The sequence below is a fragment of the Chrysochloris asiatica genome, unplaced genomic scaffold, assembly GCF_000296735.1.
Source record: "Chrysochloris asiatica unplaced genomic scaffold, ChrAsi1.0 scaffold00137, whole genome shotgun sequence".
In the NCBI taxonomy this organism is placed as follows: domain Eukaryota; kingdom Metazoa; phylum Chordata; class Mammalia; order Afrosoricida; family Chrysochloridae; genus Chrysochloris; species Chrysochloris asiatica.
This window is the reverse complement of record NW_006408655.1, coordinates 2,847,659-2,861,690: the sequence shown is the minus strand read 5'-3', so window position 1 is coordinate 2,861,690 and position 14,032 is coordinate 2,847,659. Positions and strand designations below refer to the sequence as shown.

Genomic DNA, 14,032 nt, shown 5'->3' with positions numbered 1-14,032 from the left:
ATATATATATATATATAAAAGCCACCAAAATTTAGGAAACAGAGATTGGAGATTTACTATCAGCTTCAGTGTAGGAAATATGACACAAAGAAAATGTTTTTTACTACAAAAATATTTAGAGAAAACCTTCTTTGGCTGAGAGAAGGAACTAAGAAGAGAAAAGAGCAAAGGCATTAAGGTGCAAGATTAGGGAATATCCCCTGCTCCATGGTTTATTTTTATATATCAAACATTAACTATATAAGACTCTAAATTAAAATATATTTAATATTGTACAGAGTCATAAATAAGATGACCCTACCACTATGAAGCATAAATAAAAGAATCACAATTCATTAAATAATTATTGAGATCCATTAAACCACATACCTAGAAATGATGCAATAAATTGAGAAATCACAATCACTGACCTCAGGGAATAAGAATTCTATTATTGCTCTTAGTTGATCCCAACTAATAGTGATATACAGAGGGCTTCTGGGATTCTTGGTGTGGAGTCATAGGATAAGCACTGGACTGTGAACCACAAGGTTGATAGTTCAAACCCACTAGCTAGTCCTCGGAAACCTTATACACAATCACTATGAGCCAGAATCAACTTGAAGACACTTTAACAGCAGCGTAAGTTTTGCAAGGCTGTAAATCTTTGTGTGAGTAGAAAGCCTCATGATCATCCTACAGTAGAGGTGGTGGTGGTGATTTGCTGTGGAGTCTGTTCTGACTGATAGCGACTCTGCATAAGGTTTCCGAAGCTGTATATCTTTACAGGAGCACAAAGCTTCATCTTTCTCCCATGGAACAGCTGGTAGTTTCAAACTGTTGACCATGATATTAGCAGCCCAATTTGTAACCACTAAACTACCAGAGCTCCTAGGAGAGGTGGTGTGGTAGGAAGATACAAATAAATTAAAGGACAATTTTATTACTGTGTTTGTAATAAAAATCATTTGTCGTCCAGTTGACTCTGAGTCATGGAAACTTCATGAGTCAGAGTAGGACTGTGTTCCACAGGGTTTTCATTGACAGCTTTTCCTGAAGTAAATCACCAGGCTTTTCTTCCACTGTGTCTCTAGGTGGAGTTGAGCCACCAAACTTTAAATTTTCTGAACGCTTTATTGATTTACTTCACCCAGGGATCCAAAGTATTAATATGTTGACATATTTCCATATCCTAATTATACCTTTAAAATTTTAAAGTGAGATTTTACTGTGCCTGCTTTCTTTATTGTTGTTGTTGTTAAGTGCCGTTGAGTCAGTTCTGACCCATAGCGACCCTGTACAGGGTTTCCGAGGGTGTAATTCTTTACGGGAGTAGAAAGCCTCATCTTTCTCCCGCGGAACGGCTGGTAGTTTCAAACCACTGACTTTAAGGTTCGCAGCCTGATTCGTAACCATTACGCTACCAGAGCTCCTTTCTTTATCGAAATATAGATTATTAATATGATGGGCTACAGAAAGTTCCTAAAGTTATTCTTTGCTTTTTTAAGTTAGAAGCAACCTAAAAGATATTTGAATATTGACATGTCAAAAATTACCTGCCAACTACTGACACATGATCAAAACAAAATAGTACTAATATCTGTTTCTGAATCCTCCCACACACCACATACACACGTATACATACCTTGGGCAACATCGCTATTAACTTAAATCAAACACTGATAACACTGGAACTATTTTAATAAAACAAAACAATAACCAAAGACAACTCAAAAAAAATATGTGGGGAAAATATGGAAAATGAAAGAAAAAGCATCATACAATACGGATACAGTGGATTTCCTTGAGTGGCATTTAGATCAGTCATCATGGTCACCAATAGTTTTCTTTGAAGCAGCTGCCATAGAAACTAGGGGTCATCAAACATTAACTACAGAGAGGGGTATAAGAGGCATACAAATTTTAAAAGAGAGTTTCTCCAATATAATGGACATTCTTTTGTTGTTTAAGTTAACCTTTCCCAGAAATCATCAAAAGAAAAAGGGAAAAGACAGTATCTTCTAGAACAGTGGGCACTCAACATATTTGTGGACTACAAAGCAAGGGAAAGAGAACAGCTCTTGAACCTAGAAAAGAAAAACAAGACCCAACTAATGATGACCAAAGAGCAAGATGAAATAACAAAAACCCAAAATAATGATCACTATGGAAAAGATAAGAGGACCTTGGAAACTTTAAAGAAAAGATAATGAAAATAAAAGATGGAAAGGGCTAAAGAAACTTGAGTACTTGAAAGATGGAGGCCAGGGGAGCAGAAATAAATGCATTAACTATAAGCAGACAACTTTATTATAATTGTGTTTATTATGTTGTGTTATATTTTCTAAGTTGCCCTCCATTTAAAATTTATATAGTTAGCTCAGGCAAAGCCAATACATGCTTTTTAACTTTCAGGGTAATTCTTCCACAGGACAGGCAACACTTGCAGAAGTTATTTAGATTCTGCTTCCTATAAAACCCAAACCCAAACTACTGCCATCAAGTCAATTCTGTCTCAAAGCCACCCTATGGGACAGAGTAGAACTGCTCCGGAAGATTTCTGAGACTCTAAGTGTTTGTTGTTGTTAGGTGCCATGCTATCAAGTTCATTTCAACTCACAGCAACCCTACTTACAACAGAACCAAACACTGTCTGGTCCTGTGCCATTCTCACAATTGTTGTTATGTTTGAACCCAGTGTTGCTCCCACAATGTCAATCCATGTTGTTGGGGTCTTCTTTTTTGCCAATCCTCCACTTTACCAAGCATGATGGGCTTCTCTAAGAGCTGATCCTTCCTGACAACATGTCCAAAGAACAAGAGATGAAGCCTCACCATTCTCACTTCTAAGGAGCATTCTGGCTGCACTTCTTCCAACACAGATTTGTGAGTTCTTTTGGCAAGCTATAAGAATTTCAATATTCTTTGCCAACAACATAACTCAAATGTGTTGATTCTGCTACAGTCTTCTTTATTGTCCAACTTTCACATGAAAGACAACTGAAAAAAAACATGGTTTGGGTTGTTGTTGTTGTTAAGTGCCGTCGAGTCGGTTCCGACCCATAGCGACCCTAGACAGGGTTTCCGAGGCTGTAAATCTTTACGGGAGCAGAACGCCTCATCTTTCTCCCGCCGAGCGGCTGGTAGTTTCAAACTGCTGGCCTTAAGGTTCGCAGCCTGATTTGTAACCACTACGCAAACTGACATCTCTGCTCTTGAACATTTCAAAGAGGCATTTTGAAGCAAACTTGCCTAATGCAATAATTTCTTGACTGCTGCTTGATTGTGTTGATTGTGAATACAAGCAAAATTAAGTCTTTGATAACTTCAGTCTTCTCATGATATAATTTTTGGTCCAGTTGTGAGAATTTTGTTTTCTTTACCTTGAGGTACAGTCCATACAGAAGGTTGCAGTCTTTGATCTTCATTGCTTAGTATGTTCGGTCCTCTTCCATTCTGGCAAACAAGGTTGTGACATCTGCATATCACAAATTGTTGATGAGTCTTCCTCCAGTCCTGATATTATGTTCTTTTTCATATAATCCAGCTTCTGAGATTATTTGCTCAATATAAAGACTGAATAAGTGTAGTGAAAGGATACAACTTCTATAGGAGTAAGCAGCCTCATCTTGCTCCCTCAGAATAGCTGATGGGTTTGAACAGTCAACATTACAATTAACAGCCCAACTCTGCCCCCTGTAATCAGACACTGATAAAAACTAGAAATAAATATACACTCAGTAATTATTAAATCTTCATTGTTGTTGGTAAGTGCCACAGTTTCTAGCTCATAGTAATCCTGTATTAAGTGCCATTGTTTCCAACTCATAGTGATCCTGTATAGGGTTTCTGAGGAGCAACTGGTAAGTTTAAACCGCCAACCTTGTGGTTCAAACCAACCTTAAATTCCAGTGCTCTATCTTACAGAGCTACAGTTGTTCTTAGTATAGTAGGAAGATGTTACTAAGGAAAACACAAATTTAATACTAGAAAACATACTTCAAACAACATTATGGAAGCATCTAGTTAAGAAAGGATAATGCATTACCCAACAAACAAGCATATCTCATAAAGACCTCTGGTCATCTGTATCATGTTTCAAATTAACATTTAAGTCCCTTACTGTTACCAAAACATTGATAGATATCCAAAGATCATCAGGCAATGGATTGTGAACTGCAAGGTCAGTGGTTTTAGCCACTAGCCACTCTGTGGGAAAAAGGTGAGGCCTTCTCTTCCCACAACGATTGACAGCCTTGGAAACTTTGTAAAGGGTTGTTATGAGTCGGACTCGATGACACTTAATAGCAAGAACAACAACTTACAACCAGTCTCTAAAAAAAGTTAGAATGCTATAGATGAATAATTATAGGATCTTGGAGGAGAAAATGCTATATTTAAGGAACTGAAGGGGAGTTACTGAAACTACGACAAAGTTGGTCATGACTGACTTTCAATACTTGTCTTTTTAGACTATGTGTATGTAATAAGTGTTAAAAACTGTACAACATGATAAAAAATAAAGCCAATAGACAATAGATAAAAATTTGATGCACAAAATATACAAAATGTGCTTAGAAAGGTATAACACATAAGTCAAAAAAAGTTTTTAAATGGACAAAAATGCACTAGCTATACAGTAAAGAAAAAAAATTATACATCTGAGTAGCCCACCCTAGCTCATTTTGCTCCATTGTGATCTGACAAGTTCCTAGTTGAGGGTATGTTCATTTGGTCTTTTCTTTTCATTTTTGAAAGGCTCCATTCATATCCAACACTCACTATCTTTCTCCTTGTTTCCATTTTTCATTACAGCACTTATGATCACCAATATTAATTAATTTATTTATTTATTGCTCATCTCCCACAAAAGCAAGGATATCTATAATATCTAGAATTGTATTTATCATATTACTCACTACTATCCACTGTTGTCAAGTTGATTTCAACTCATATTAACCTTATATGGTGGTGGTTATGTGTCAAGGAGTCGGTTCCGACTCATAGTGATTCTGTACAGGGTTTCCAAGACTGTAAATCTTGACAGGAGCAGAAAGCCTCATCTTTCTCCCATGGAACAGCTGGTAGTTTTGAACTGCTGACCTTGAGGTTTGTAGCCCAATTTGTAACCACTACGCTACCAGAGCTCCTTATTATAACAGAAAGTAAAAAGATTCTTCTAAGACTGTAAATCTGCAAGAGCAGACAGACTCAACTTTCTCCCAAGAAGTTCAAAATAAGTTTGAACAGCTAACCCTGAAGTTAGCAGGCCAGTGCTCAACTCACAATGCCACCAGGGCTCCTGTTTATCACACACAAAATTATTTAATATCTACTTGCTAAGTTCCGAGTCTATTCCAACTCAGAGATCCTACATACGCCTGGTGTGGCACTACAGGATAAGCACTGGACAGTAAACCACAAGGTCAGCAATTCAAACTCACCAGAGCTCCTCAAAACCCTATAATGGGTTGCTATGCATCAGATCCAACTCAATGTCATTTAACAATAGCAAAGCACTTGTTCTTTGCAACATTTAAAATGTAATTAACTGAGGAGTTCACCATTCAGGAATAGGTTACTAAATTATTAAGTGCTCTTATAATGAAATACAAATCATGTTGTAGAATTCAGAGGTGGGGAAACTTTTTTCTACCAAAGGCCATTTGGATATTTATTGCATCATTTGTGGGTCATTAAAATATCAACTGAAAATTAACCTGCTAATAACGTGATGGCTGGGACTGCGGTTGCCTTGGCAGGGCTAGACCAAACGATTTTGTGGGCTGGACATTTCCCACACCTGCTCTAGATAGATGTCAAAAGGCATGGTAAAGTGGTCATAATTTGTAGCGAAGTGGAAAAAAGTTTCTTTACACATGTATGTATACATTATACATACATATGTTGTTTTTGTTATACTTACACACCGTCGAGTCAGTTCCAACTCATAGCGACCTAGTATAGGGTTTCCGAGGAGCTGCTTGTGGGCTTGTACTGCCACCCTTGTGGTTCATAGTCCAGTGCTTATCCTACAGCACCACACCAGGAGTATATAGAGTTGCTTACATATATATTGTTGTCATTGCAGTTGTTAAGGGCTGTCGGGTCCGTTCTGACTCATAACCACCTTGTATAAAGTTTCCAAGGAGCACCACCAAAGTTTCAGTTAATAGATCAGTGCTTATCCTACAGCAACACATCAGGACTCCACATATACATATAAAAATAGTAATGTATATAATAAACACACAAGAGAATCAGAAATAGTAGAGAGTGTATGGGGAAGAAGGAAGAGAAGAGAGAAAGGGAGATTCAAGGAACTACTAATGGGGTGAAGAGGAGGAATAACAGAAAGAGGAAGAAAAGAAGGAAGAGAGAAGGAACTTCGAAATAAACTGATAATCTTCAAATAACATACTAAAATTGTTGTTATCCCATGCAAACTATCACTCAATTCACAATAAAAGCATCATAAGAAAGAAAGAAACAATTTATGATGGTTACAGAGGGTGAAGGTGAGGGAGGAAGGGAAGAAAAAGTGTTCATGTTAACATGGGTGACAAGGTGGGCAATATATAAGAGGGAGGTTGGCAGAGAAAAGTGGGGTGAGGTAGACACAAGGAGGAATGCAATAGTTAAAGTAAATAGAGGTAAATATTGTTAATTGTTGGTACATGGAGGGGACTGCAACCATGCAATGAAGCAAAATATGTGATTTGTTGAATGTAAAACTGATGATCTGCTCTGTGAACCTTCAACTCAACTCACAAAAAAAAAGTTAAGAAAAGAAAAAAACAAAAACATTTACAGCCTCAGAAATGCCAAGCATCAGTTCTACTCTATCAGGTGGCTGTGATTCGGAATCGACTGTACTGTAGCAGGTTTCTCTGTCTAATCTACTCTTATTATTTCTCGAAAGTGACTAGGATTTAAGACAGACCCCATGCCTCATTCACATGACAAAGAATACCCTATTCCCAAATCTGATCACCTCTGCGGATCAGTCATTGTGGTAGTCAGCAGCAGTGGAGTTAATTCTGACTCATGGGGACACTGTGTGTGCTGTCAAAGGGTAAGCACCCCAAGTACTATTTGGTAGGTTGGTGGTTCAAACCCACCTACAGGATCCTTGAAAGAAAAACCTGGCAATCTACTTCCCAAAAGTCACGGCCTTGAAAATCCTATGAAAAACAGTTCTACTCGGACACTTATGGGACCCTCATGGATTCATGGTAGAGGGATTAGGATTTCTGCACACACTGTTGTTGTTGTTAAGTGCCATCGAGTTGGTTCTGACCCACAGAGACCCTGTATAGAATCAATTCCAACTCATAGCGACCCAGTATAGGGTTTCTGAGGAGCAGCTGGTGAGCTTGAACCACCAACCTTGTAGTTCAAACTGACTTTGTAGTCCAGTGTATTAACCTATAGCACCACACTAGGACTCCTGTGGTGGTGGTTATGTGCTGTGGAGTCGATTCTGACTCATAGCGACCCTGTACAGGGTTTCCGAGGATGTAAATCTTTATGGGAGCAGAACGCCTCATCTTTCTCCCAGGGAACAGCTGGTAGTTTCCAACTGCTGACCTTGTGGTTCGCAGTCAGCTTCGTAACCACTATGTTACCAGAGCTTCTTAGGACTCCTGTAGAGGTACACAATTCAATCCCTAACAGAAATCTAGCAATGGGACCCACAAAGTCACCCCGGTTTTGCTGGCAGACATTTATTCTAAGTAGTCTTCTCGACTGCATGGGCACATGAGGAAGAGGCCACAGCACAGCTTGAGCCAGGGTTTCCAGCTGTTATTCAACATGTCCAATTGCAGAGGGACCTGGGTGAGTGTCTGCTGGTGTTCTTCCACAGCCTGGGACACCCAATCCATGACTTCATGGAATGAGGGCTCCATGGCCAGAGTGAGGGCATGGGCCTCTAGAGGCTCCCAGGAGAAATCAAAGAACAGAGGTGGGTCTTGCTGGGTGACCTCTGATGAACTTTCACTAATTTTCAATTGATTTATTTTTTTTTTTTAAGTATGTATTGAAGAATACACCTACCCCTCTCATTTTTTTAATTTAAACATTTATTTTTACAATTGCATTGGTCTATTTTAAAGTGGTGGAGCAGGAATTATGGAACTGCTTAACAAAGAGTTCCTAAGTAATATGCTCAAAATAGGTAGGCACTTACTTTGTATGGTCCATGAATGGCCTGTGGTTTTCTTCTCCATGATGAATATTTCTTCCATTACCAAGACCCCAACTAAATATGTTCAAATCTTGAAATAAATTTACTGGGATTGGTTGATACCATTTACAAAGGCTTTCATTTTCAAAGCTGCAAACTTCACTAACTGACAAAGAGAGGGGGGAAAAAAAGAAAAGATAAACTAATCATAGTATGTATGTCAACAAATGACATTTACTATTTGCACCAGGATCCTCTTATTCTGTTTATTTATTTTGTTTTTTACTGTAACCACTAACTTTTAAACACAGTTAGAATAATTAAGTAAATTGACCATATAATCACTGTTTTAAAGAAATCTAGGATTATTATATTTAAAGACATGTAGTAACTGAAATATGAGATTAAATGCATGTAGTAATAAATCTGCTTTCAGGAGGAGGTGAGATTTTAATAGGCATCTTATGCCAGCAGATTAAGCATTGCTAATTTCTTCTAACAGTTACATTGCTTACATGATTGACACATAAATCCTAACAGATGTGGTCTCCTTTCTCCAAGTAATATGCAATGGATGGTTTAGAAAGAGGAATATATATTCATTCACATATATTAATAGCTCAATAGATTTAATTGTTGAGCATTTTTTATAATTTATTTAAATATTCATTTATACTCTATAATTGGGCACCATCTGATTGGACCAGAGAACTGTCTTTACCATGCATACTTTAGATCAAGTATAGAAAATAACTTTCTTTTCCAGCAGCATAATCTGTATAATATTCTGATTCATTCAGATTCATTTCCTAAACCTATGAGCTTTGAATAATCCAGATAACTTTTTATAATTCAAAATACTAATAAAAAAGTATTTATCTCTTGTTGGGCCAGGCAAAAGAATATATGCTGATTCCTTTACAATGTCCTATACAAAAAGTTCTTATGTTAAATAATTGCTCTAGGCCTACTTGAACATTTCCAACTATGCCGCTAGACATGCTACTTACAGATTACTCTACTTTCTTATCTATTTCACTGCTATGTGTAATACACATTTTAGGAATTCACCTACCACAGGATGATTCATCTGATTTGTCAGGGCAGTCATATCTAAAATCACATTTCCGAATTTTGTCAATACAGTGACCATTGGACCTGCAGACAAATTCCTGATCTGTGCAGTTGTGAGGAGGTAGTGTTACCGGAATGGAAGTTTCTGGTGGTGCTGGAAGGTCCACCGGCAAGTTACCTAAAGAAGTAATATAAAGGCATTATTTAGTAGCTTTTTAATTTCTTTTGAGAATTTTCATAATGTGACTTCTCTAAGTATGCTTACTATTCAACCATATTAAAGAGTATTTGATAGTAATTGCTAATCTGGATTAACTTCTTTATCTAAGCATATAAATTAGGTTTCTTTTCTTAAGAAACAGAACAACTCTGTACATCTGATTATAAATAGGTGGAGGGACATACAAAAATTATTGAAAATCTATTCAGAGATCACTGAATAAATGAAAGACCAAAGGGCAAGTTTGGAAAATCAGTTGAAAGCTAAATAGTTCCAGATGTCGGCAACAGGGGTTAGATTAAACCTAATCCACCAAGTAAATAAAATTTGTTCTTCTATTGCTGCAATGAATCAAAGTTTCAAACATCTCCTAAACTTTGTTTTACATATTCAAAGTTTAAGGTTGCAGGAGGTATCTGAACCAGAATCATTAAGTATTTAAGCAATGAACATTAGAATTTCTGAAATTACAGAAGGTGAAAAAAAATCAAAACTGTATATGAGTTAATGAATTTAGATATTAAGTGAATCAATACACATTACTGGTAATTCCCATATTTCATGCATGTGATAGATGGGGTGGATTTAAAGCCAAATACACCATCTCTGCCATATAGTAGTATACAGATTCATGGAAACAGCAGTCAGGAAAATGTTTCATTACAGTTTCGTAAATCTTTGACAGAAATTATAATCCATGAAAACAAGAATATTATCAGCCCATTCACCCCTGAAGCCACAAAAAAATTCACAGGTTATGGTATATGGTAGACATTGACAAGTAATGACTGATTGAGTAGATGGAGAGAAGGAAGAAAAGAAATGGAAAAGGAAGAAAAGAAAGGTAACAGAGTAAAAGAATAAATAAATGAATGAATGAATGAATGAATAAATAAATAAATAAATACATACATACATGTGTTAAAGATTGAACCATGGTTTAGAAAAGAACATAGAAAAAGGCTAGTATCAGATGAAGTCAGGGGCGGCTTCCTGGTTAGGTGATGCTTTTAATTAGTTATAAATTTTAAAAGATGATTAGTTGCTGGCTAGATGAAGAGGTTACAAGGTCTTTTGGAGAAATGAGAACAATTTTTGAAAAGATGGAGAAATCATACATTTGCCTGTTTGTTTTTTATAACACCATAACTGTTTGGCATGAAGAAAATCCTGTGAAGGTAAGAGGACCAGATGGGAACAACAAAGGAGTTTAAAATAAATAGTTAAAGCTGTGGAGAAAAGTCAAGACATGATAACATTTGTTTGAAGAAACATCCTGCTGGTTGTGTGGAAGATGTATGTTTTTAAAATAAGTCTGCCCATTAATAATCCAAAGCAGAGATGGTTTAGAGGGAAGTGGGGCAAAGACATAAGCTTAATTCAATATATAGCACCTAGAGGACCTGGGATTTGAGTGCAGTGGGGAATTGGAGGGATGTTCAATAAATAGCATTTTGTTTCCTAACTCAAGTCCTAAAGCCATTAAGAACTAAAAATGAAGTGTATGCAGATATTAAAGCAAAGATTCAACTTCTAGCAGATAAAGTTACTGGAGAAAGTGACCCATATATACAGACAAGAGATCGTCTAAAGTGTGAAATCCAGAAGTAAATATACTCTCTAAGTTATATATGCTTGTTGGGAAATTCCAGGCCTCCCTTTGAGGAAGCAGAATTCTAATGCTGAATTTTATGATTCCTGCATCCTGCAGATCTAGTTAGTTCGAAAATGATAGGTAGAAATGCATGATCATTTTCTCCTTCCAAACTCACCAACACTATTGTGCTATTCTTTCTCTGTAGAGCAGTTCCAGCCATCACATTCTTGGTGTTATAGTTATTAAGTGGTGTTGAGTCAGTTCCTACTCATAGCTACCCTGAAAAGGGTTCCTGAGGAGTTTGAATCACCATCCTTGCAGTTGAGTCCTTATGCTACAGTACCACACCAGGAATCCAGACATCACATTGTTAAGTGTTGTAGAGTCCGTTCTGACTTACAGCGACCCTGTATAGGGTTTCCGAGGAGCAGCTGGTGAGCTAGAATCGCTGACCTTGTGATTCAAACTGACCTTGCAGTCCAGCACATGAACCCACAGCACCAAACCAGATCTCCTCCCAGCACATTGTTGTTGTTAAGGGCCGTTGAGTCAGTTCTGACCCATAGCAACCTTTTATAGGGTTTCTGAGGAGCAACTGATGAGCTTGAACTGCTAACCTTGTGGTTCAAACCAACAATCCAGGACTCCAGCCATCACAATTTGTTGTTGTTAAGTGCTGTTGAATCGGTTCCAACCCATAGCAATCCTATATAGGGTTTCCGAGTAGCAGATGGTGAGCTTGAACCATCAACCTTGCAATTCAAACGGCTTTACAGTCTGGTACATTAACCCTCAGCACCACTCCATGACTCCAGCCATCACATTAGGGGTGAGATAATTAAATGTTTGACCAGATACAGCAGTCTAATTTTTAAGTTGATAATTTTGTATGGTACTCAAATGAGGTTATAAATTTTGGCAGAAAAAAATTTTCCTACCCATGCTGTAAAGGAATAAATAAGAGAGTGAAGAGAGACCAGGAATTCAATCTACAAGGAGAGACAAGGACCAAGGAAAAGATACTCTGCCACATGAGAGGTGAATTAAGAATGACTCCAGATTTCTGAATTGGATTTATAAGTGGATGATTATGTCATCCTCGAGGACAGAGGTATATAAGAGTTAGAGGTGATTTGGTGGAAAATGCCTTCTTTCTCAAAGTGGGAAATCGATTGCTGCTGTTGTTGAGTACTGTCAAATTGGTCCTGACCCATAGAGACCTGGTTTCTGAAAAGTGGCTGGTGAGTTTTGTGGCTCAAACCGAGGTTGTGGTTGAGTGCTTACCCTACAGCGCCACACCAGGACTCTAACAGTCTACACAGATAAACAGGAGCAGGTGAGAAGAGTCTGAGACACCTTAACTTCTGGATGGCAATAAAAGATTTCAGTGTCTTCTAATGTGTCATTAACTTTCTTTACAGTTTGGAAGTGACTTTAAAGTAAAACTAAAAAAAAAAAAAAAAAAAAAAAAAAAAAAAAAAAATCCTTCGCTATTCCAATATCATAGACATATTCTATAACTTTCATCAAACTTTGATACTTTTTCCTTTTTCAGCTATAGATCTTTAACTCATCTGGACTTAATTATTATATATTAATTTTTATAAGAATATAAAGTTATGTCTTAGATGAGTGTCCAGTTTTTGAACCATTAATCTATTAAACCCTACAAATTTTTCATAATTATTATTTTACATTTTAATTATAAAATATATTATACATATGTAAGGTCTTGTTGTAGCACTGTAGGACAAGCACTGGGTTGCTAACTACAAAGTTGCTCCTTGGTAACAATATACAGGTTTGCTATAAGTCAGAACTGACTCAACGGCACTAAACAACAATACATTTATCAGAATAAATATAAAATACATTGTTTGTTGTTTACTGCTGTCGAGTTGGTTCCTATTTCATAGAGGCATATGTTTGATTAAAAGAACAAGTTTTAAAAGAATAACCATAGAGCTATCACTAGTGAAATAAACCAAATTTTGCCTTTTTATTCTATACTCCCATTATTCAGATAATCAGTATTGAATTTTGTTTTCTTCATTGCTTTTATCATTTTCTACATATGCATTTTACCTAACAGTATACTATATTTATACCCATTTCCTTAAGTGATTATGTAATTAAATGAGTTAACATTGTAAAATTCTCAGAATAGTGACTATATACAAATATTAGTAAGTATTGCAGTAAACACCAAATAGGTGCTTTGCAATAAAATGTTGTTTAGTTTTGGAGCTTCAGTTAAGTCTAGAGTCCTCAGTTGCTCTGTCTCTCCATGTCATCATCTCTGCCACTATTTCTGGTGTCACTGCTTCTCTAGATAGGGTCCAACTTTCCCTTCATGTGTCTACCTTGATGTTCCTAGGGTCCTGTTTCTGGACTGTAAGATTAACTACTTCCCCGTTTTTGTTACAAAACTTCTACCTTTACAATTGTGACCATTGCAATTAGTCATAATAACAATGGCTCACTATTGAATCATAAGGATCTTATCCCCATCTCTTTTCACCAGACCCATCTAGACAAGATAAAACCTATTCAGTGGGGACTCAGAAGTACTGTTTGGATTGAACTTTCCACTCTTGATCATATTTATAAACCTAAGTTTTATCCCCAGTTATGATTCTTTCCATAGAATAATCTTTATTGGTTTTGATCTTGCCTAAAAGACTGATGGAAAGGTCAGCTCTTTGAGCTAGCTGATCTTCATATAACACTTCTTTCACTCTATAAGCCAAAAGTTTGCTGAGACCAAAATGTTCTCTTAAAACTGAAAATGCTGAGCCAGGTAGAATTCCAACTTCAATCACATCAATGGTAATTCTATATGGTCTTTCACATCAGTTTCTATACTTCAGGCACAGTCTTCCCTCTTTTGGCTCATTTTTGAGGTCTTTCCAGCCTTAAATGCATCCTAATGACCAACAGATCTGTGTTGGAAGAAGTGCAGCTAGAGTGTTCC

The 14,032-nt window shown here is 36.9% G+C and overlaps 1 protein-coding gene across 1 annotated transcript in view; it reads right to left on the bottom strand.

Moving 5' to 3' along the window:
• MALRD1 (MAM and LDL receptor class A domain containing 1) overlaps window positions 1–14,032 on the bottom strand; it is a 1,127,868-nt gene that overhangs the window by 767,971 nt on the left and 345,865 nt on the right. Inside the window, exons 20-21 of the mRNA XM_006869907.1 lie at window positions 9,243–9,419; window positions 8,171–8,333 (exon numbers count right to left, since the gene is read on the bottom strand). Coding sequence (XP_006869969.1) covers window positions 8,171–8,333; window positions 9,243–9,419 — 340 coding nt within the window. The remainder of the gene's footprint in view (window positions 1–8,170; window positions 8,334–9,242; window positions 9,420–14,032) is intronic.